We start from the raw sequence: 23,466 nt of genomic DNA, 5'->3' as shown, positions 1-23,466 counted from the left end.
AATTTTTTTTAAAAGCCACTAACGTGCTGTTGAACTAAGATTCAAATGGATGTCCCAACATTTAAAATCTATTTTAACCTAAATCAGCAAACACATTATCACTGGATCAGCTGAGGGATCTAACAATCATGTCTTTGTCCCCGTCAGATAAAAGCTGGACAAATTTAGACTTACAAACTCAGAGTTAGATTCCATTACTCCTGGTCAATTATGATTTAATGAACTACACTGAATAAAACTTAATTGTGTTAACTTATTGACACTTTCACCCCTTCGGGCTCAAAGTGTCTCTTGACACTATGCGGGTCAGGAGAAAGTGTTTCCTGCATCAAAATGCACCACGACATTTCACAGGAACTCCACATCTCACTTTTCACGCTCTGTTGGGTGATACCTGTTTCCTCGCTGGTCACATGGTCTGTGGTGTCACGACATCTGCGACCGAGTCACGTACACCAACTCCAGCACCACGAGCTACATCCTTCCTCCTCTGTCATTGTTTCCACGGTCTTTTATTAGCACAAAGAGTTATTTCTTTATATATATAGAGAGACAAATGTGACACATCCTCCCTGACCCGGTCATGTGTTGCCCAACGTGCGTGTAAGTGAAACCAAACTGGGGGAAAGGAGCAGCTCCAACAGATCAGGAAACACAACTCTTCTTCTGTCTCTCGCTGTGTTCACACCCTTTGATTAATGTTTAATAATTGATGAAAACCCTTTCCGCCACACAGCGCCGTATAGTCAGACACCGTGGGAGGGGTTTCTGATGTTTACAGGCTCTTCTGAGATAGGAGGTGGATGTTGAGAGGATTGTCTAGGTTTACAAAAAACAATGGGAGTTAAGCCCACACAGCCATAAACTAAGCAGATGAGTGCATTGGCTTATTTATTTTATGGCTGTAATTACTTTATAGATGTCCTCGCTGGCAACTATTCACCATTTGCAACATTCAAACATATACTGATAGTGTCTTTTTTTTCATAAAATGTTGAAATTACAGAACAAAAAAGCTAAGTTTTACTTCAAGGAGTTTCATTATTGACCTTGTTAAAAACATGTCGACTTAAACAATCACCTATTTTGGAGGACTTAAGGCTTTTGGGCTTTATTGTGTTTTATTCACCGGTGATTGTAGTAATTCTGACAAATAAATATTAAGCATTTTACTTTTTTCACTACAGAGATTTCACGCTTGTTTGACCAGGACACGGAAATGGAGAGTCAGTTACCAGCATTCGTTACGCCCGTTCTCTGACTCATTCTGTCCCCAGTGAAAAAAACATTGAGCTCGTGATAACGACCTGAAAGCATATCCTGCCATTAATCAATCTCCAAGTCAACAATGCATGAATCAATTCCTCACTACATTTTTAGTCATTTAGCCAAAAGTCGTGAGACATAAATCTTTAAAGGAAGTTTGACATTTCGGGAACTACGCTTTCCTGCTGAGAGTCAAACGAGAAGCGTTTGCACACTAAAAACCTACGGAGGTTGAGTTACCAGTTAGCTTAGCTTAGCTTATCTTAGCTTAGCATGAAGACACATGGGGAAATGACCTTGCAACAAAAGCAACAAAATCAGCAGCAGGAAAGCTCACTAAATAATGCTATATCTTGTTTGTTTAATTCTTACAAAGTGTAGGAAAACACAACATGTTTTGGTTGTATGTGCAAGATTAGTTCTTGAAAAGATGCAGTAACTTGCTGCTACACTTTAGTTGTGTACAGATAAACAGATTTGTCGACAGACAGAAGCAATAGATTATCACCAGCCTCATATTAATGTTTTATTATGTTTAGTGATACATTTTTAATGAAAAGGAGCGATGCAGCACTTCTTTGAAGCTTTACAACAGTGTATTTAAAAGGTCAAACACACTTTTCGGGATGCAGGTGATGCCAAGAGTCTCCAACGATTGATAACAAAAAAGAAACACTCTGAAAGTGGAACTCACAATAATAATTTATTGAACCTGTACAGTACGTTACCTATGAGAACATAATTACATAACTGAGTTTACATTGTCCCCTTCACATCGAGACTCTATCGTACATTAACATCGACTGTAAGAGCAATGAAACACCATGTTAGTAGTCACATTCAGCATTTTTGTTACGATAGCTTTCTACTGTTGTGGATCGATGTCCTGGTGCTGGGTCAGTACAGAGCAGGGTGAAACCCCACCAGTGGAGCAGAAGCATTTCCGCACACCGAGTGTCAAAGCAAAGTTTGTGCAGAAAGGATTCTGTTAGACTGATAGGGGGAGGGAGCGGGGGCATCACGGTGGGTCTTTTACTTGGTGAGACTCTTCACATACTCCAGCTCCTCCACTGGCTTCCACTGCTGATTGATGGTGATGAGCTGCAGCGAAATGCCAAAAAACAACAACAAATGAGGCGTCACCTGACACATTTGCAAGTGTTGCACCAAATTAAAGTGACATGTGACACGAGCAGCTTGTCCCAACACGTGGACCCAAATAAACATAATTAATCTGTTCCTGCAACGGCAGGCTGGGTCTACGTTGATAACATTTCTACCTCAGTGACTCAGCAGGTTGCGGCGGCACCCTGCATGTTTCTGCTTGTGATTCCGTGCCGATAAAAAAAAAATAAAAAAAGGGCTTCTTCACAACCACTTCGACAGTGAAAAAATGTGATGTATTGTTAGAAATAGATTACAGATTACCTTTTGGGGTTTTGATGGATTCAGTCTCTCCCATGGTTCTGGGTTTTTGGACCTATTCAAGCTATAAGTGAATGACATTTTTGCATCAATATCAAGCTTTAAATAAAAAAGAGGCTGATAGAAGTCAGATTAAAGTATAAGAACAGGAAATAGTAAGTAAATGCAGTTAGATATGATTATATCAAATGAGAAAAAAGTACAATAACACTCACATCACATCAGGCTTAGTAAATAGAAAATAAAGAGCAGCAGACGTGGCTCCTGTTGCAGCAAAAGCCATGAACCCCACCAGAGGGATCAGCTGAAATACACGGAGACAAAATATGTTTTTAGTGCATCAATAAAGAGACAAATCTAACATTCACACAGTACAAATTCATTTTTAACATGTGAGAACAACACAGAAAATGACAGCTCACCTCCTTTTTCTTTTTCAATATTTGGAGGAATCCAACCATTTTCCCAAATCTTTCAAATACCTAGAGGAGAAATGTATCACATTTCCATTTAGGATGAGTCCGTTCAGGAAATGAAAGTCAAGAAGTCAGAGGCAGCTGCGTGGAAGCTCTCACCTGTTGTTGCTGAGAGGTCCTTGATGTCTCTTAGCGCAGCATCCTGTGAGCTCGGCTGATGTAGGCTGGAGGAGAGGTTGTACGAGGCGAAAGGCACGTAGACAGACGGAGCTTCCTGCTACGAAAGAGACTAGTGGTGTCCAATTCATTAACATATCTAAAAAGGCAGTGATCAATACATTTTCTGGGTGTGCAGCACCCTCTTGTGCCCACATTTGACAACTGAAAGTCAACAGCTGGTTAGTCAAACAATAAGGCTTTTTTTTGTTCCTGTAAGTGATCAAAAATGAATAAATGAAACAGGAAAACAGCAAAAGTTCACTTTTACTTTGTTTAATTTTCTGTAACAATACATTGTATCAAAGCAGCGGACATGATCATATGTGGTTTGTCATCTGGGAGGTTTGTGATATGTTTGGATCTGCTGGGCAGTGAGAGAGGGGCTCATTTTGCTGAGGGCCCGAAGGAAGTAGGTATGCTTGATGCTAGAAGCCTCCATGTTTTCATCTTGTAGCGCCAACAGCGCGGCCTGGAAAACAAAAAGAGTCTTCATTCGTACTTCATCCATTTGTCAAACACTTAATACCAGGTTTACATTTGGTGTTTTGGAACAATAAGCTTTTCACTTTACCTCTTTACAGAGATTTTCCAGGTCAGCTCCAGAGTAAAGCTCCGTCTTTGTGGCCAGCTCCTCCAGACGCACATCAGCACCCAGGGGCATCGACTTCGTGCACATCTTCAGGATGCAAAGACGGGTCTAGACACAGATTTACAATATTAGTTATCTGCTTACACACAGATACAAAAATGCATGGTTATCGTCTTTTAATCACTTTTAAAAAAAACCTTCTGACAAGATTGCTATAGAGTAGAACCTCGAGACAAAAGGCTTACCTGCTGGTCAGGTGGTGGCACATAGATGATGTGGTCCAGCCTGCCAGGTCTGAGAAGAGCATTGTCTAAGCAGTCGGGTCGGTTTGTGGCGGCTACAACCATCACATCTTTGTTGCATACTTCCTGGCAGTCCAACTGTCAAAGAGCCAAAACAGTTTATGACATGAAGCGTCGACTGCATCGCCTCTAACTGATCAGGTGATGTTGCATCAAGCAAGTGGAAGGAGGAGAAACAGCCTCCATGACATCCAACCTGTCCCTGCGTGTGATTCTCCTCCGCTCCCCCCGCCTGCAGGATCTTCTCGGCTCCTCTCCTCTCCAGCGTCTTCAGGCCGATCCCGTCCATCTCGTTCAGGAGCACGGACAGGAGGCGCGTCTGCACGCTGTTGGGCGTCTGACTGTTTGACCGCGAGCCAATCAGAGAGTCGATCTCATCGAGGAACAGGATGCAGGGAGCGCAGGCCCGCGCCTGGCGAAACAGCTGCGCGTGGACAGACAGGGTGCAGGTGTTTTGTGGAGGAAACGGGAAGACACAGCCACAGCAGCCGTTCTCAGGGGGCGTTACCGCGAAGAAAAAAAAAGATGTACCTGCGCCAAAGCCTTCTCCGAGTCGCCGACATAGGGAGAGTAGAGGTCAGCGCCGCCGACGGACAGGAAGGCGCAGTGAGATGAGCTGGCGGCGGCCTTGACGAGCGTCGTCTTTGCGCATCCTGGAGGTCCGTAGAGCAGCACGCCGCGGGGCCGACTCAGACCCAGACGGACAAACGCCTCGGGGTACATCATCGGCCACTCGATACTCTGTGATGTTGAGACACAAGAGACGACAGATAGAGGACAATTGAGTGTTTTTCTTTGTCAGTCAACATGCTCAAACGGTTTGAGTTTTACATTTGTAGAGTTCAAACGCTGATGCTCAGCTACCTGTCTGAGTCGCAGTTTGACCTCATCCAGGCCTCCGATCTGCTCCCAGGACGTCGGAGAGAGCTCCGTCCTGCCCAGGCTACTCCGCAGGCAGGAGGGACTCACCACCTTTAGGGCCTCGTGGAAGTGCTTCATGCCCACCGCCTCCTCTCCTGAACCCTGCAGACAACAATAACACGGAAAACACATTCATAAATGTATGTCTTTAACTCTCTGGAGGGATTGGAGCAGTCTGTGCTTTATTTTTTTAGGATAATCCCCTTGATACTCATTTCTAAGGATTCCTGGGTGCAAATATGTGATGACCTTGCAAACCATATTATAGGTTTATCTGGATAATGTGGCCAGATATACACCATAGTGCATCTCTGATATATTTATGAGATGCCAAAACAACTTTATAGTACACATAGCAGGACACACAGCTGTTTTAATTATGACACAACAAAGACACAACTTTTAATACGCACACACTTGTTGGGTTGCCAAATAACCACCAAAACACGCTTCTTCTCTTGCTGTGAAGCCGGAAACTAATGTATTTTTTTCCCTATTCAGCCCTACATATAAAATCAAAAGTAAGCGAAGCAGCGAAATGTGATCAAAAATAATTTGAGACACGTGACGTGCAGTGTGAACTGCACTCCAATCTGCATGTATATTACATGTGGCTCTGAAGGGCACTAAAATGTTCCCGAGAAGTGATAAAAGACTAGTGTTGTATTTTTATTTTATTGCTGCTCATACCTTTGAGCTTCCTCGTATGGCGTGCATGGCAGCCTCTCTGCACAGGGCGCTGAGGTCCGCCCCTACATAGCCTGTAGTTCTCTGTGCCAGCTCTGCCATGTCCACACTGGGACACACAGGCATCCTCGCGCACAGAACAGACAAGATGGCTTCTCTCTGCTGCAAGGTGGGCGCTCCAATGATAACCTGAAGGAGAGCCGTAAAAAAATCCAGATTGTCAGAAGCCGCATTTACATTTCTCATCATGTAATGGGTCACGTATTACATCGTCCCCTCCCCCCCACCTCTCTGTCAAATCTTCCAGGCCTGCGCAGCGCGGCGTCCAAGCTGTCCGGTCTGTTGGTGGCACCGACGATGAGGAAGCGATCCGACTGCTCCATCCCGTCCATCAGCGTGAGGAGCTGGGCAACCAGGCGGTTCTCTGGTGCCGACGAGCCGGTTCTCCTCGGACACAGAGAGTCCAACTCGTCGAGGAACAGCACGCAGGGGCCCTCTTCAGCTGCGGAGCGAGCGCGCTCAAACACAGCTCGCAGCCTCTCCTCACTCTCACCCGGCCGCGATCCCACCACCTGACGTTATTATTCACTAATTACTATTAATTACAATAACCTGTTTTTATATAAAATGCATGGCAAAAAAGTGTTTCACAAAATAAAAGTGAATGTGTTTTAGAAGCGTTTCATTTGTTTAAAAATATTTCGTTGAAATCAATCTATATCATCACACCAACAAGCCTATTCCAGGATGTGCAGGTAGGTAATAGGTTGACGCAGCAGTGTTGACTGGAGATGAATCACACACTTATCTAGCAGTACTTCTGCTAGAATATGACATTATAGTACTATATTTGTCGGATTATCTTTCCGCAGCTTCTCAATTGAGAGCTCAGACAATTTACGAATGCGTGTGGATTTTGGCGACATATACCCACGCTGTGGATTTAATAAATACCTCTGGCCCTCTGACCACCACCAGGCTGGCTCCCACCTCCCCCACCACTCTGCGGACCAGCAGGGTCTTGCCCACGCCTGGAGGCCCCACGAGGAGCACACCTCTGGGGCACGACACGCCAAGAGAGCTCAGGGCGCCTGGATAGAGCAGCGGCAGCTGCAGCATCTCTCTCAGGGAGGCGCTCACCTAGAACGTAATGAAAAGATGGCAGGCGTCACATTGTGGGAACACTTGTGAATACTTGTAATACCGTTATGCTGACCTCCTCCAGTCCTCCCATGGGGACTACTTGCTGCTCCTGCAGCTGACTCCTGAAATGCCGTAGTGTCTGCATGCCAACTATCTCCACACTTGTTTTCGAGGTGATGACTCCAGCACTGGCACAATCCAGATTGATGCTTTCGACGACAACATATCTGATCTCTGTGCCAAAACTCTCCAGGTTTATCACGTGCTTCTCGTGCACATGCACACCTTTCAGCGTGTCCTTCACCAGCTCGTGCACAAGGCCAGGAGGTGTACGTTTCTTAAAATCAACACTCTGCACCACCACGGTGATCCTCACACCTTTCAGCTTGGGGCAGGGCACAGGTGTGAGCTGGCCGGGGTCCAGGTGGAGACGAGCGGGTGGGTGAGAAACGAGACCGGAAGTGGTGCATTTCAGGTCCATCTGCAGGAAGCCGTCCGCCAGGTCCGGGCGGGGCCAGGCGGTGCACAGGCAGCTCCCCCAGGGGACAGACACCAGCAGCGGGGAGCCCAGACTCAGACCCAGCGAGGACATCAAGCCCGCACCCAGCCTGCACCTCTGGGAGCCCCAGTCCGAGGGGTCCACTGGCAGCAGCCTCAGAGACATTACTGACCAGCAGCAGCACTCTCACTGACACAACTTCACAGTGTCAAGAACAGACACGTGCAGAAGGAGTGACGCTCGTGCCATAGCACTTTAGCGGCGCTGTTACCGCGAGCGAAGCTACAGCTTGCGCTAAGCTAGTCGAAGAGCTAAATGCTAAAGTAAAGACTTTGACAACAACTGCGAGGCGCTAGCATACCAGATGTGAATGGTGGTTAAAATGCTCCCCAGCGTTGACGTTGCTGGTACAACAAGACAGACCAATGTTTACAAAACCCATGTGGTGGAAAAGAAGATGGCCAACCAAAACCTTTTCCTGCGCGACACGACGCGCTGGTTTCCGCTTCCACAAATGTGCAATTATAAAGTTGCTATTTATTATGGAGTTACATAATACAGTAACAGTACAGTAACTTAAATTCAACTTTTTTATACAGCGAGGTTTTGGAAGTCTTTCATCATTTCATAGTCATTTAATTCTTTCATTTTCCTTTCAGTTTTTACTATTTTCTTATATTTTTCTTATATTTGCCATTAAAAACATTTCAAAAGACTATTACCACAGTCTATATGCTAATTCTATTATCGTGTTTGTTTGTATGTATTTGTCCTTTTCTTATTTTCTTACCTAATTTCTCAATTTACTCGGTCTGGTCGCTGTTTGAAATGTGTCCATGTTGTAGATAAAATGTGTACATCAAATTAGCCCCAAAAATATGATGAATACAAAATAAAGCCATAGGAAATATATAGGGGTATGTAATATCCTGCTAATAATAGTGTTTGAAATAAAGAAGCAAGGAATAGTCTTAGTCGTCCAACAATTAAGTTTGACACCTGTCTCTGGCGCCACCCTGCGTTCAGAAAGTAAAATGCACCACATTTAAAGAAATTGAAACAAAAATGTGCAACATATTCCACAATTATTTGTGTGTGTAAAAAAATGTTTCTGCTATTTTAAAAACTGCGTGGATATACTACCTCACGTGTAAGTATGCATACTTTTTGAAAAATAAATATACAAATCACTGTTTCTGATAAACATGTTAATCATGACTTTGATTCGCAGGTAGTCGGTCAGCGGAGTTTATCTGCTTCAGGGATCATGAGTGGAGTCACATGACTCGCTATTTATACATAAATAGTGCAGCAGTGATATCGAAACTGCAGAAGGTCGTCTGTCTGTCCCCGCGAGAAGCAGACCGGGTGATTTGGGGTAAGGACATCGCACAGGTGACCCTGCTATTGAGGGGAAGTTGAACCTGCTCTTTCTAGGAATCTGAAAGGCAAGTCTGACAATAATACTGGAATCAACAAATCCTTCATATGTGGGAATAAATCAGCAAAACGGTGGAGGATGAAGGGCACTGATTGGCCGTGGGATTCAAAGAATGAATTAAATGAATGCATGAATGAATGAAAAAAAGAAAGAAACTGCAGACTCAGAAATCCAAACACTAAGCAGAATACTACAGATTCACACTTGTATTTGGTGATTACATTGTGTTTTTTAGTTTTTTGAGGGGAGACCAGTAAGCTATTTGTGTTGTACAGTTTACTCCTGCAAGGTGTGTGTCTGAGTCTGAGTCTGAGTCTGAGCTGTCCCCTTAAGCCCCACAACGTTTGATCTGATTTCCCTGCCGTCTTCTCTCTGCTCTTGCTCACAACAACCCGGTCAGACTTGGCACAGTTTGCCCCCCCTGTGCCGTCATAATTCCAGATCTCGCGAACAAATCCGGGGTGTGTAATCAACCCCGTGTGTCGTGTCCTGCAGAGCTGAAATGTCACTTTGCTGTCCGTAGGCCTCGCAGCACCGACACCCAGAGTGTGTGACTCGGGGGGGGCTCAGGACCTAATCGTGGGGGCCTGATTATAATGTGCTTTGCTATTTGACAGCAGATGAAGAAGTAGAGTTAACTTACCACCTACCTCTGCTTGTTCGTGTTCATATTCAAGAGCTCGAGGGAGTCTCAGCGGCCATGTCGAGCCTCCTGCGCTGCATCTCCAGCTCTTCTGCTGTGTTGCTGCAGAAAGGGGTTCATCAGAGGATCCCTGGAAGGAGGCATTTCAGGACATTCCCTGTGTTATGGGACCAGAAGGCCTCCAGAGGTAGGACATGTACAGCTCTATTAAAATCTCCCTTTCAAAATGTTTGTTTTTTTGTTTTTCACAGAGGACGGCCCGGGCCTGCATGCTTTTTTGTGGTTTGACTTTCCTCTGTGTCGTGCTTGAGGAATGAGAGTTCAGTCAAGGACACTCTCCCTCTTGCCAGAAGGGTAGGGGAAAAACTCCACAGATCATGGACTGTTTGCAGCAGGTTGCTAGAGATATTCCCACAACAGGGCCCTGGCTATATGCTCACTGTAGGAGCTGCTAACATGTGAGAACACATGAGAGGTCAGTTAAAGGTGACATGTAAAAAGCTTAACAGCCGTCTGGCAGATTACGCTCACGGGCGTTTGTTTATCGAGTCTGTTTCGCGGGCCACATGTCACCGAGTGCCAGTGAGACTTTTGTGAGTTACTGAGTGCTTTTATAAGTCTGAATTGTGAGCGTGTCCATGTGGGAGTGCAGGCCTCTCTGTGTGTGCTGGCTCCGAGCCAATCACCTGCTAATAATGTCTCCATGGTGGCGAGGTCACCGCGCCGTGTATGGAGAGAAATGTGCAACCCGACACTGTTTCCAGCCGCACAATCTCGGCCGTATACGCATGCTCTCCTGTGTTGTCAGAATCAGAACCGTTTATTTTCCAGGTGTGTTACATATACAAGGAATTTGTCTTGGCGGGTGGTGCGTAGATGAGACAAACAACAACAATCAACACAGTGCAAGAACTATAAACTAAATTTACAATAAAGGGCACAGACAAACGGATGACAGTGTCTTAAACAAGTGTAGTGTATGTGAAAGTGTAACGTTAAAGTGGCGTGTGTATTTCAATAGGAGGTATGAAGGGCTGTGCAGGAGAGTGACTGGCGGGAGAGAGAGCCTATGGGGGGACCCACTGTGGCACAAAAAGGAATAATTATATTTTATAATAAAATGATTTTGTTTAATTGTATGAAAGCTTCTGATATGTTTCAGTTTCTCGATAAAGGCATGCATTTCCCAAGCGCTTTACGTTCAGCAGCATCGACTATCAGCTGGTGTCTGTGTTCAGGTGTGCTCTACAAGGACCTGGTGGTTGGGGTCCCGAAGGAGACGCTGCAGAACGAGCGCCGCGTGGCGTTGTCTCCTGCGGGGGTGGAGGCGCTGGTCAAACAGGGCTTCAAGGTGCAGGTGGAGAGCGGAGCCGGAGAGGAGTCCAAGTTCTCCGATCAGCATTACAGAGACGCTGGAGCCACCATCACTGACGTCAATGGGGCCCTCGGCTCGGATTTGGTCCTGAAGGTTTGCACACGCCTGCTGTTTGCTCTGCGAATAACACAATCCCAGGTGTAGCTATTACTGAACATCTCCTCCTCTCACATCCTGTTTCTGCCGTAAGGTTCGAGCCCCCAGTTTGAGCGAGGCCGACCTGCTGAAGCCTCACTCCACCTTGGTGAGCTTCATCTACCCAGCGCAGAACCCAGAGCTCATGAGGAAGCTGTCAGAGAGGCAGAGCAACGTGCTGGCCATGGACCAGGTGCCCAGAGTCACCATCGCGCAGGGCTACGACGCACTCAGCTCCATGGCTAACATCGCCGGGTAAAGACAACGAATACGATGATAATAATCAGCTGTACTTATATAGCATCCTTCATAACATAATGCAGCTCAAATGGAACACAATAAATGAAACCAATCAAATTTGTTCAGTAAAACTATCAACAGAACTTGTTTGTCTTATTTGTGATGGCAAATAAGTGTGTTGTGTCTGAACATACTATTTACTGAACTATTTTTAAGTCATTTTTGGTACATTGTTTAAGCTGGCGCTCGACGACCTCAGCGAACGGTTTGTAACATACTCAGATAAGTAATCTGAGAGGTCTGAAGGTGCTTTCAGGTCAAATAATTTAAAGATCAATCGTCAAGGTTAAAAGAACCAGTGTAATGACGTTAGTATTGATGTAATATGTCCTCTTTTACATATATTTATATTATAAAAATGATTTGAAGTTGCAGCTTATCAATGTTGTTGTTTTTTTAGGTAGTGGATAAGTATGAAATGTTCGTCGCTGTTCAGGAATTTTAGTCACAGTAAATGCTTGTTTTGTAGGTACAAAGCTGTGGTTTTGGCCGCGAACAACTTTGGCCGCTTCTTTACTGGTCAGATCACAGCTGCAGGAAAAGTCCCCCCAGCTAAGGTAACCCTCTACGTATTATCCAGGCCATCGTGAGTGTCTTGCCACAATCTTTTCTTATCTCTTTTCAACGTGTATCGAAGAGTGCCATCCTTGAACAATAATGCATGGAGATGATTCTGACGCACACAGGTCCTGGTCATTGGAGGTGGAGTGGCTGGTTTGGCAGCAGCAGGTACAGCCAAGTCAATGGGAGCCATTGTCCGAGGATTTGACACCAGGTAGTAGATGAAGCATTGTGTCACAGACTGAAGTGATGGTGGTTGTGATGAGTAACCCGACTGGGTGTTGACTGTCAGGCCAGCGGCTCTGGAGCAGTTCAAATCCTTTGGGGCGGAGCCCTTAGAGGTCAACATCAAAGAGTCCGGCGACGGGGTCGGCGGTTATGCCAAAGAGATGTCGCCGGAGTTTATCGAAGCTGAGATGGCCCTTTTCGCCAAGCAGTGTAAAGAGGTCGACATTGTCATCACCACTGCCCTGATTCCAGGTCAGTCTTTAACCTTCTGATGGCTTAAAGCTGCATTAATCGATATTCGTGTCACAGTACCATTGAACCAGTGTGATGAACCCACTGAGGGAGAACTACTACAAGCACAGTCTTTTTAGCTTATTTTTCTTTTTTAGCAGCTTGCAAATGTACTTTTTAGTTGAGACTCAGCTGGTCTTACACACATCGATCCTTGTTAGCAGCTGTTTCCTGCAACACAACTTAAATAAACCACTGATAAGCAACGTTTCAGATTTGCTGGTTAGCATGGAAAATGTATCATCTAGCACCAAAAGACCCAGATATCTTTCTCAGGAGTTGGTGGGGATTAAAACAAATCTGGTAGACCAACACACCATTTCACTTAGATGCTAATACTGCTTTGATGCGCTTGTTGAGATGTTCTTCCGCCCCCTTATGGCCACAAGTGGATTCACGCAGCTTCAATGTGGAGTCACTCTCCTCTGCCTTTCTTGTTTCTCGGATTGCACGACATCATGAACATTTGACGCAGCTCGTCTGTCCCTGTGTCGTTACCTGTTCCCATGCAGGGAAGCGCGCTCCCATTCTGATCAAAAGGGAGTTCGTGGAGTCGATGAAGGACGGCTCCGTGGTGGTGGATCTGGCCGCGGAGGCAGGGGGGAACATCGAAACCACCAGGCCTGGAGAGCTGCACGTTCACAAGGTCAGGTGTCTGCGTGGAGAGCCGACTTTGATCAAGAACAAGAACAAAACAAAATCCTTGAAAGCTTGTTTTATTTATATTTTACTGATGATGTATTTTATTTATTTGTTGTAACTAGGGAGTAACACACATTGGCTACACAGACCTGCCCAGCCGCTTGGCCACCCAGGCCAGCACTCTGTATTCAAACAACGTACTGAAGCTGCTGAAGGCCATTAGCCCAGACCAGGAATACTTCCACTACGAGCCCAAAGACGAGTTCAACTATGGAACAATCGATCATGTTATCCGTGGGACTCTTGTTATGAAGGTGGGGTGGTTTTTTTCTATTTCATGTAACTGTCTACTTGCAACCTACGTCCCTGCTGGCGTCCCTCCATCCCTCTTGGCACCATGCTCGGATACTGTGCCAAATGAGTACGAGAAAACACCATCTAATTCGGGAAAAGCTCGTGTTGGATCCAACCAAGAATGTTATGGACGTTTCAAAATATAATTTCCCAGGAATTTTGGCTTTGACACGTTGTTTATGGCAGAGAAAGCATGCAACCCCAACAGGACCTATCAGGTTACCCCTTGTTAAACTAAGCATTATTCACGCTCCTTATAAGAGAATTTAACTTTCAAAACCACTGTTAACTGGTTGGTGATTGCTGTTTGTTCAGTATAACCTGCTATGCGGTCCAAGAGTTTGTGTTTCGAATGCTCCCACCAGCCAGGCGAGATCCCCCACAATGCAAGACTCCAAAGTCTTGATGTCTCTTTCTCACGCACAACTCTGTGGACGTGCTCTCACACGCGTCTTGCTTGTGTGTTTTTCTATTGTGTCCAGGAAGGCAAGGACATTTTCCCGGCCCCTCTTCCCAAAACAGCCCCCCCAGCCCCAGTGAAACAGAAAACAGTCGCAGAGTTGGCGGCTGAGAAGACGTCGGTGACCTCTCCCTTCAACAGCACGTTGACCTCTGCTGGCGTCTACACTGCAGGTCGGACACGAATCTGACAATTTCATACAAATAAAAGGGAAAATATTTAGTTTTGTTTGGCCTAAATCGCTTCAAAGCTTTTCTGAACATTACATACCCTGATTTTTGTATGTGCAATTCCAAATAAGGCCGAAGGAGTTGATGCAAAACAATAACTAAGAAATGATGTCCAAATATCTTGATAACCGGTTATTTGTTTGAATGTATTTTCAAGCAAAAATGCCAAATATATTGATGGTTTAAGCTGCTCAAATGTGAATGTCAGATGCTTTTGAATTATGAGAATTGAAGACGTTCCCATGGGCTTGAAACTGTCAGCATGGAGAAATAATTTCCCCTGTTCTCTGATGTATTATTGATTAATCAAGAAAACAATCTGCACATTAATTTATAATAAGAAATTATTGTTAGTGGCAGCCCAAGTTTCATTCAATATCATATTTGGAAAGTATTTATTGCTCTGAGCACTGAGCTCACTGTGTCTTAGTGTAACTTTTAAATGCAATTATAATTGAACAGGGCCGAATACGTTTTTGGTAAAGAATGACAGAAGAGTTCAGTTCTTCGAAGTGCAGGAGAAACAATATGAATCATCACACTTGCATAACATAGTTATGAAAATAGAAGTGTTAGTTATTTTCCTATTCAACTATTCCATTGCTTTAATGATAGGAAAAAAAGACTGCTTACTTTTTTCCCCATGACATCAGTCTGGAAAGAACTGTACACAGAGCCGGTCCGACATACTGCAGCAACAACACTGCTCTGTCTCTCTGTAGGCGTGTCCACCTGTCTGGCTCTGGGCATCATCTCCCCCAACGCAGCCTTCACCCAGATGGTCACCACCTTCGGCTTGTCTGGGATTGTGGGATATCACACCGTGTGGGGCGTGACCCCCGCTCTGCACTCACCCCTCATGTCCGTCACCAACGCCATCTCAGGTCAGGGGTCGGCACGAGGTGCTCATGGCCACATTTCGAGGTGTGTTTTTTTTTCTGACGGCATGACATCTGTCTGTCCTCTCTCGCAGGTCTGACAGCTGTTGGAGGCCTGGTGCTGATGGGCGGAGGTCTCACACCCTCCAGCCTGCCAGAGGGTCTCGCTCTTGCTGCTGCCTTTGTTTCCTCCATCAACATTGCCGGTCTGACATTCGTGATTTAAACACTGAAATAAAAAGAGAGAACCCGATTCATTGTTTGGCCAGTCCAATGAAAAAAATGCCCTTTCTTTTGTGTGTGTATATATAATATATGCAGGTGGTTTCCTGATCACCAAGAGGATGTTGGACATGTTCAAGCGTCCCACTGACCCTCCGGAGTACAACTACCTGTACATGCTGCCCGGGGCTGCTTTTGTTGGGGGATATGGAGCCTCAGTGGCTGCTGGATACAACATCGAGCAGGTAACGATACGTATATCTCTTCATTCCACTCACATTTGTTCTCTATTGAAGTATTTGCAAGTAGCTTGTATTAAAGCTCGGGTGGGTAATGTTGAGAAACCAGGAAGAGTACGCCACAGTTAAAAAATTGTCCAACTAAAAAAATCCAGCCCTCTTTTCTAGGGAAAGTCCAGCACTGGCTCTGGAAGTCACTAAATCTAGTGAGAAAGTGTCCAAGTTGGGCAGAGCATTTGATTCATTGATAGGCTGTGAGAATGTTTAGATAACTTGAACAATTATGCCCCAAAAGGTTTTTGAACATTACCAACTCTTACTTTGAGTATCTAGTTTAAGAAGCTTGTCAGTGAAATGAATCAACCGCCAGAGTCTGTTGTCCTGAAGATGAACGTGGTTGTGATCAAAGGGAATGTGTAGTTTGTTTGGTATGACAAGTATTGTCCACTGTGACGTCTTTTATTCGTTTTTTGACACCGATAGTCCAAAACCTCGGTATATTAAGTCCATTAATATTCCAGCAATTTTGCTAAAAAAAAATAACAACTGAGAACCATGACAATTGATTGACTATCAAAATAGTTAGCGTTTCATTTTCTGTCCATCGCCTCATCAAATAATTGACTTATCATTTCAGCTTTCAGTATTTTGACGAAGCTTTTCTTCACATCTTCAACTCGACTTTTCTAACCTTACTCGACGCGCTACATAAATAAGTCTGCCTCCTTTTTTTTTTTCCTACCTCAGATGATGTACTTGGGCTCAGGCTTGTGTTGTGTCGGGGCGCTGGCCGGCCTCTCTGCCCAGCGCACCAGTCGCTTGGGGAACATGTTGGGCATGATGGGAGTGGCAGGAGGCGTCGCTGCCACCCTCGGGGCCCTCAAACCCTCGCCAGAGCTGTTGTCTCAGATGTCTCTGGCCATGGCCACAGGGGGAACTCTGGGTAGGTGGCTTCCTGCTTTAGGAAGGTCTATAACGGAGATACACATGTCGTGGTGATGTCTTGATTCAAACAATAAAACAAAATCAAGGGCATGGCGCAATATTAAGTCCAGAAGTTTGTGTAGAAAACGACGAGACCACCGTGAATGCGTTACATGTTATTAACTCCGCATGCGACTCCTCTGGTCTTTGAAGAGTGTGATTTTTTTTTTTCTCCTTTTTTTTTTTGGTAATTCATAACAGAACATCAATCATCCGGTCCAGATACAGAGAGATAAATGGATGTTGTCATCGCGTGTGAATGTTGTACATGTTAATAGTAACTCAAGAAGGCAGGATGATAAATGGCGTTTTAATTACGGCAGCGGAGCATGAGGGTTTACTCAATGTTACATTTGTGTTTTTCAAGAAAACACACTTAAATACTTAACTTCGGACTCATTAGATTGACTTTCAAGATCCGGCCCTGTTTGTTAAGAGTTATGTTACTGAAAGCAGGTGTTTGCCTTTTAACCATTTTCTTTATGTTTTATCTTTTGTAGTCGATGCGCATGAGAAGTTCGGTGTCTGGTGCTTTGACTCATCCAGACAACCTGTTGTAAATCAGAGAGATTTACTGAACTCTGTTTTTTGTTGGATCTTCGTATCTCAGGTCTGACGCTTGCCAAGCGTATTGAAATCTCCGACTTGCCGCAGCTCGTGGCGGCCTTCCACAGCCTCGTGGGTCTGGCCGCTGTTCTCACCTGCGTTGCCGAGTTCATGATCGAGTTCCCTCACCTTGACACTCACCCAGCTGCCGGTGTACTCAAGACCGTGGCTTATCTGGGCACCTACATCGGAGGCGTCACCTTCAGTGGCTCACTGGTGGCCTACGGCAAGCTTCAAGGTAAAGGGAATTTACTCCAAGAATATATATATATATACATTTCTTCCTAAAACTAATTTTTATAAGGTAAATGGACCCGTACTTGTGTAGCACTTTCCGAGTCTTCTGACCACTCAAAGCGCTTTAACACTACACAACATCATTCACCCATTCACACACTGATGGGAGGAGCCAGCATGCAAGGTGCCACATCAGTATCATCAACCATTCACACACCGTAGACGCAGGGACGGGAGCAATTGAGGGTGAAGTGTCTTGCTCAAGGACACATCGACATGGGCTAGCGGAGCCGAGGATCGAACCGCCGATCCTCTGATTGAAAGACGATTGAAAGACGACCCTGCTCACAGTCACAGTCGCCCATGTATATACGTAGAATTGATTTTAAGTGACGTCATCCTTTTATGAATCATTATGCCACTACTACTACTGCTACTATATATATATATATATATATATATATATATATATATATATATATATATATATATATATATATATATATATATATATATATATATATATATATATATTAGTGCATGTGACATGTTTAAAGTCAGTAGACTTTGCCCTTCATCATTGTTCCTTATTTGACACAGACACACTAATATCTGTATAAACACACTTGAGCTTCGCGTCCTCTGGCGCTGATTGTCTCTTTCATCTGGTTAAAGCCAAAGATCCTCTGGTAAATCCAGGCCTGGGCTGTGCATGTGTCAGCACTCCCTAATTTGCGTTGCAGTGCGACTGATCAAGAGGAACACATGAGAAGCTTTCTGGTGATTTGTAATGGGTAGTGGCTGCGTGGCTGTAGTTTGGTGGATGGGACCGACTCCTGGCTGATTAGAGGCCTCCACGGGGACGTCTGACAGTTCAAAGACACGCGAAGCTGAGAGAGAGGAAAGCGTGTTCACGTGTTTTATCTTGCACGAGGAGAGTGACAATAATTTCGGGCTTCTCTGAGTATGTTTGCTGGAAATGTTTTTGGGGTTTTAGGCGTCCTGAACTCTGCCCCGCTGCTGTTGCCGGGTCGACACATGATGAACGCCGGTTTGATGGCGGCGTCAATGGGCGGCATGGTGCCCTTCATGCTCAGTTCGAGCTACGGTACAGGCATGGGGTGTCTGATAGGAGTGTCTGGGCTTTCTACTGTCATGGTGAGTTTAAAGAAAAAAAAACATATTCAAAATAAATGGAAACAAATATCGGAGATGTGCAACTTTTCCTTTGCGTTTGCTCGAATGTTAATCAGTCTTTTTAAGACATGGATTAAATGATGCAATACAATCTGAAACAAGGTGGTTTTACTTTGTGTAAGTGCCTCAAATAACTCTAGTTTGAACGTCTGCATCCTCCCCGCAGGGTGTGACGCTGACCGCAGCCATCGGCGGCGCTGACATGCCCGTGGTCATCACCGTGTTGAACAGCTACTCCGGATGGGCGCTCTGCTTTGAAGGCTTCCTATTAGACAACAACCTCATGACGATTGTCGGCGCTCTGATCGGCTCCTCCGGTGCCATCCTCTCCTACATCATGTGTGTGGTGAGTACACGCGCATGTGTGTCCTGTCAGTTCAGGTGTGAACTCGGCACAGACGCCTGAGACAGAGCTGTCGTTGTCCTCCTCTCCTCCCCAAGGCGATGAACCGTTCCCTGCCCAATGTGATCCTGGGTGGATACGGGACCACCTCCACGGCGGGCGGTAAGCCAATGGAGATTGTCGGCACTCACACAGAGGTCAACTTGGACCAGACCATCGACATCCTCAAAGAAGCCAGCAGCATCATCATCACGCCAGGTACACATTGTACTGTACATGCGATGCGAGACATTCACCTACTATTTTCGACGCACTAACACTAATCAATACATTCTCATAGATTCATGATGTTGCTGGAAGCATTTTTGTTAAACAACAGTTGAGTTGTGACCGAGTTTCAGTTCAACACAATGTTTTTTTCTGTTTCATCGTTAATAAAGGGTCATTTTTAAAGTGTTCTCTGATTTAGCATTGAGTTCCTATAACATGACTCACAATGTCTTAAGCTTAAAAAATAAGAGGGATCTAAAGGGATCTACATTACCCACAATGCAATGCTACCAGGTCCTTGAATGTATAGATTCAAGTGTCTTATGCCAGTAGCAGCTAATTTAACCATGAGCCTTAAGCAGAGAAGAGGAGCGGGCAACAACAATCTATCTCACTCAACCATCAGATGTATTTTTAATATTTTTTCATACCTGCAGTCATCAGACCCAACCGACGCAGATTCAAGTCACATCACTTTTTACAGGTTTCACACAGCTCCCCCTTAGGAGACACACATGACTTCATACAACTTCTTTTCACATTTGCATTTGAGCTCCCTCAGACCTGGAAGCAGAATTTAGTGGGTTCAATTCAGAGGAAGACCAGGGAACCATTGTGAACGCTGCCATTTTGTGTGGAGCCAGTTCAACAGATGGAAGTTATTTTGAATCGCTCATGGTCAAAAAGACTGCACAGTAGTTAACACATGCATGAGGTCATCTGCCATTGTGGCAAGTCTGCCTTTTTTTAGTCAGCTAAAGACTAATTATACCAGATCATTGTGGTCATTTGAAACCGTGCATACACAAAGTGCAGTAGCAACATCTTTTCCACCAGCACAAAGTGGAAACAATCCTGATAAAGACCAGAGCCTCTAGTAGAGATAGGTGTAGAAAGACGTTTGGGCTGACATCAGAGACAAAGGTGGAGCGTCACATTGCCTCATCACTGCACAGCACGGATCCTCTTCTGCACCCCAGCTGCAGCTTTTCAACGATCTCACTCATCGGATGAACTTCACCTGAACGTTCTGCCAAGACGGGGATCAAAAATGTTTTCGCGGCAGCTCAGGAAAAGAAAAGCAGCAAAACGTCTGGGAATGGTCAAGCTCTTGGGCTCATTGACATGGCAGTAATTAATTAAAGTCTGAATATTAAAGCCATGAAAACCACAAGAGGGAGCAGTTTGTCCACACATTGTCTCACTTCCACATGGACTCTCAAGTAAAGTGAGCGTGTAAAGACATATTTGTCAGCAGTAAGAGCAGCGGGTGATGACTTTGATTTTGAGTGTGAGATGGATATCACATCCTGATTTATTAAAAAGAACAATGCCAGACAACTGAGTCATTGTTGAGTGGCCTGAGCGAGAGGAACCGCTCTAAATAACTTGGATACTTGGATTGCTGTTGTTTTCCAGTGGCTTTCAAACCAACGCAAGGACAGCTGTGTGGTCCAACATGCCGGTTTGATTAGAGAAACGGTGAAAAGTCATAAGAGCTATTGAGTCCAGACTCAAGTATCTCCATGCGCTGTCAACAACAAAGCATAGCGGCGAGGAAACAGAAGGCTCCAGTTGTCTGGGGAATTAGAAGATACGAGTTACGGGTGACTGGCTTTAAAAAACCCGATAGGGGTGATGCTGAACTCTACAAGGTACCTGATCGCCACCAGGGTGAAACGGGGGTTAGGCGGACACAGGGAAAGGAGCTCTTTGCACGCAGGGTACCCAAATGCACACCACACATGCGAAAGGTTTCAGAAGAAAAATGTCTGAAACCAGTGGACCTCTGTGATTTATTACAGAGAGACTTGTGGTGGAGGAGAACAGGGAGAGGAGGACAAAAGAGCATATGAATGGTAGAAGAATCACTGGTTTTATTGTTGTCGAACCCTGCTGGATTGGAAAAATAAACTATTATTGTGTCGAATGTTTACTTAATCCAATAGGGCTACAAGGAAAATAAGAATAAGACAGTTGGAGAATAGACTCCACCAACCAAAGGAGGACTAAAATCTGCAATTCTAGTAAAATAAAGCTGATCATATCCTAAGATTCAGATGGTATTAGGCGACTGCATGTTTATTCTCTGTGTGTTTCTGTGTTCAGGTTGGGGTCTGTGTGCAGCCAAAGCCCAGTACCCAATTGCAGACATGGTGAAGATGCTGAAGGAACAGGGCAAGAATGTCAGGTGAACAAAGATGACTGTTTCTTCTCCCAGTGGGACAGAATTGTTTTCGATTTGAATCATCGAAAACATATTTCAATTATTAGGAGTATTTTAAAGTGACAATCCTCAAGATTTCACACCTGGTTGATTTTGAATGATTATATTTAAGTAAAACAAATGTAATTTGGCGCTGAGTTTAGGAGTCTGGAGTCTTGTTGCTGATACACGAGCTTCAATTGTGTGCCGAGTTTTTGAGAGAAACTGTAACACAATACGTATTTCCGGGAAGTTTGCCACGGACACTGCAACTATAAATAATGCAATACGTTTCTCACGAGGCCAAACGCTCAATCACAATTGTGCTCCCTCCCTCTGCGGTGGAGTGGCTTGAAAATCTTCGAGATTGGCAGTTTAGATCTAAATCTAATCTAACCATAAAACAACTCCCTTTCAACCCCTCATTCGGGAGAAAAGACTTTCCTAGTCTTCTGATGGCAAAGCTGGAAACGACAAATCACTTTTCTAAAGTCATCAGGACAGTACAGACTTCAAGAAGAAACAGAGGTACATTTACTCAAGTACTGTACTTGAGTTACATCTTCAGATTTGACTTTATTTTTATTTTACACTACTTTAAAAATTGCAAATATTCAACTTTTTACTCCATTTATGTGACTATTTTAGTAGCTTAACATGTTAAAGATCAAACAACCCAACAATAACTGCTTAATCTTAACGTCTACAACATGAACATGCTTACTTGTAAATACACCAGTAATAATCATCAAACAATATTATATATCAAATATATCACTGAGGGCCGACGTTCTGCTGCATATTGACTACTTTCACTATTAATCCATTTTCTGAAGTGTTCATTTAAATGCTGATATTTTGACTTTTTAACAAAGTATTATCACATGTAATGTCTTTTTTTTTCCAGGAAATATCGTAATAGTCCACCATTAAATATATATCCATAATATATATTCTCAATGCGTTTAGAAAGGTGTTTTTTTTTTTTTTTTACTTGTGGTTCCACAGGAGCAGAGAAATGTGACTTTCCAATCTAAGTCAAGGTGTGTTAATGAGCAGCGCTATGTTTCGCCTCCATCAGGTTTGGCATCCACCCAGTGGCCGGGCGCATGCCTGGCCAGCTGAACGTCCTCCTGGCTGAAGCAGGCGTTCCCTATGACGTGGTCCTGGAGATGGATGAGATCAATGAAGACTTCCCAGGTTAACTGTTTTTTTTTTTTTTTATTATCTGAAGAAAGCTGTTCAAATATTTATTGCATGGTTGTCACTTTGGCAGGAAAGTAATAATATTAAATCAGTGATGTGTAATAATCTCACACGCACTTGGAGCAGCCTTTGTGTTGTGCCTTGATATTTAGACACGCCATTTTTATCAGGGCAAGGTTTTTTTTGTTGTTTTCTTAGCAACCGGGCAAGCTCACTGAGACACATGGTTCTGTTTATGACAGAGGGAGATAAGTGTGGTGCTGGGGAACCCAATGACACTCGTGAGGACAATTGCGGGGCATTTGGCCAGCGGTTTGTCTGTGTTGTGTATGAATGTGTAAACATCTGTGGCCCACAGAGACAGACTTAACACTGGTCATCGGAGCCAACGACACAGTGAATTCTGCAGCACAAGAGGATCCCAACTCCATAATTGCTGGCATGCCAGTTCTGGAGGTGTGGAAGTCTAAACAGGTTGGTCTATCCTCTTTTATTTGTTTTAACTACCGTTGATATTACTGCACCAACAATATCACTATATTTGTATCTGTGTAGTACCGTGACCATATATACTCATTTGAACTTTACTCCAGGTGATAGTGATGAAGCGCACGTTGGGTGTGGGCTATGCTGCAGTAGATAACCCCATTTTCTACAAGCCCAACACATCAATGTTGCTCGGCGATGCCAAGAAGACGTGTGACAGCCTGCAAGCCAAGATCAGAGAGGCCTTCTACTAGTGGCGCCTGATTGGTTTAACATCACGGACAGTAGTTATCAAGTTCACAGATACTGTATTTCCCAGCTTTAGGATATAACAAATGTATCGGGTCTCCAAGTAATGTGATTCTATTAGAGATGGCCATTTTTGTTGTTTTAAAATAAATAAAAAAAACCTAAATAGTTCAAATACATGTACTGATTTGTAAATAAAACTATTTTAAATGCATC

General features: G+C 44.4%; 3 protein-coding genes across 3 annotated transcripts; 1 reads left to right on the top strand and 2 right to left on the bottom strand.

Moving 5' to 3' along the window:
• Positions 1–1,956: 1,956 nt before the first annotated feature.
• On the bottom strand, positions 1,957–3,431 carry cunh15orf48 (chromosome unknown C15orf48 homolog). The gene is made up of 5 exons (XM_068570968.1): positions 3,267–3,431; positions 3,114–3,173; positions 2,907–2,995; positions 2,695–2,755; positions 1,957–2,367 (listed from the first exon to the last, which is right to left on the bottom strand). Exons 2-5 carry the CDS (start codon positions 3,150–3,152, stop codon positions 2,299–2,301), a joined length of 258 nt encoding a protein of 85 aa, XP_068427069.1. The 5' UTR covers positions 3,153–3,173; positions 3,267–3,431; the 3' UTR covers positions 1,957–2,298.
• A 152-nt stretch (positions 3,432–3,583) lies between these two features.
• afg2b (AFG2 AAA ATPase homolog B) lies at positions 3,584–7,951 on the bottom strand. The gene is made up of 10 exons (XM_068570957.1): positions 7,042–7,951; positions 6,780–6,965; positions 6,113–6,397; positions 5,829–6,014; positions 5,082–5,240; positions 4,749–4,958; positions 4,414–4,641; positions 4,161–4,295; positions 3,898–4,023; positions 3,584–3,795 (listed from the first exon to the last, which is right to left on the bottom strand). Exons 1-10 carry the CDS (start codon positions 7,630–7,632, stop codon positions 3,658–3,660), a joined length of 2,244 nt encoding a protein of 747 aa, XP_068427058.1. The 5' UTR covers positions 7,633–7,951; the 3' UTR covers positions 3,584–3,657.
• Positions 7,952–9,415: 1,464 nt separating this feature from the next.
• LOC137781919 (NAD(P) transhydrogenase, mitochondrial-like) lies at positions 9,416–23,464 on the top strand. Its single transcript, XM_068570943.1, has 21 exons — positions 9,416–9,738; positions 10,790–11,019; positions 11,117–11,316; positions 11,831–11,918; positions 12,048–12,136; positions 12,215–12,402; positions 12,954–13,087; positions 13,206–13,397; positions 13,920–14,070; positions 14,850–15,011; positions 15,101–15,211; positions 15,327–15,472; positions 16,214–16,409; positions 17,061–17,294; positions 18,291–18,451; positions 18,657–18,836; positions 18,932–19,091; positions 21,213–21,294; positions 22,391–22,509; positions 22,874–22,989; positions 23,109–23,464. Exons 1-21 carry the CDS (start codon positions 9,609–9,611, stop codon positions 23,253–23,255), a joined length of 3,216 nt encoding a protein of 1,071 aa, XP_068427044.1. The 5' UTR covers positions 9,416–9,608; the 3' UTR covers positions 23,256–23,464.
• The last annotated feature ends 2 nt before the right edge of the window (positions 23,465–23,466 follow it).

Source organism: Clinocottus analis, unplaced genomic scaffold (assembly GCF_023055335.1).
Source record: "Clinocottus analis isolate CAN_PGR_092001 unplaced genomic scaffold, fCliAna1.0.p SCAF_1, whole genome shotgun sequence".
Taxonomy (NCBI): domain Eukaryota; kingdom Metazoa; phylum Chordata; class Actinopteri; order Perciformes; family Cottidae; genus Clinocottus; species Clinocottus analis.
This window is presented reverse-complemented; position numbering and strand designations above follow the sequence as displayed.

What these genes read in the sequence shown, in the direction of transcription:
- afg2b (XM_068570957.1), bottom strand. Translation starts at nt 7,632, where the DNA reads ATGTCTCTGAGGCTGCTGCCAGTGGACCCCTCGGACTGGGGCTCCCAG. An exon ending in CTGGAAGATTTGACAGAGAG is followed by an intron (nt 6,015 to 6,112) that starts GTGGGGGGGAGG and finishes GCTCTCCTTCAG; the next exon opens with GTTATCATTGGAGCGCCCAC. An exon ending in AGAATCACACGCAGGGACAG is followed by an intron (nt 4,296 to 4,413) that starts GTTGGATGTCAT and finishes GCTCTTTGACAG; the next exon opens with TTGGACTGCCAGGAAGTATG.
- cunh15orf48 (XM_068570968.1), bottom strand. Translation starts at nt 3,152, where the DNA reads ATGGTTGGATTCCTCCAAATATTGAAAAAGAAAAAGGAG. An exon ending in TTTACTAAGCCTGATGTGAT is followed by an intron (nt 2,756 to 2,906) that starts GTGAGTGTTATT and finishes ATTCACTTATAG; the next exon opens with CTTGAATAGGTCCAAAAACC. An exon ending in ATCCATCAAAACCCCAAAAG is followed by an intron (nt 2,368 to 2,694) that starts GTAATCTGTAAT and finishes ATTTCGCTGCAG; the next exon opens with CTCATCACCATCAATCAGCA.
- LOC137781919 (XM_068570943.1), top strand. Translation starts at nt 9,609, where the DNA reads ATGTCGAGCCTCCTGCGCTGCATCTCCAGCTCTTCTGCTGTGTTGCTG. An exon ending in TCTCCTACATCATGTGTGTG is followed by an intron (nt 18,837 to 18,931) that starts GTGAGTACACGC and finishes CTCCTCCCCAAG; the next exon opens with GCGATGAACCGTTCCCTGCC. An exon ending in CAGCATCATCATCACGCCAG is followed by an intron (nt 19,092 to 21,212) that starts GTACACATTGTA and finishes TTCTGTGTTCAG; the next exon opens with GTTGGGGTCTGTGTGCAGCC.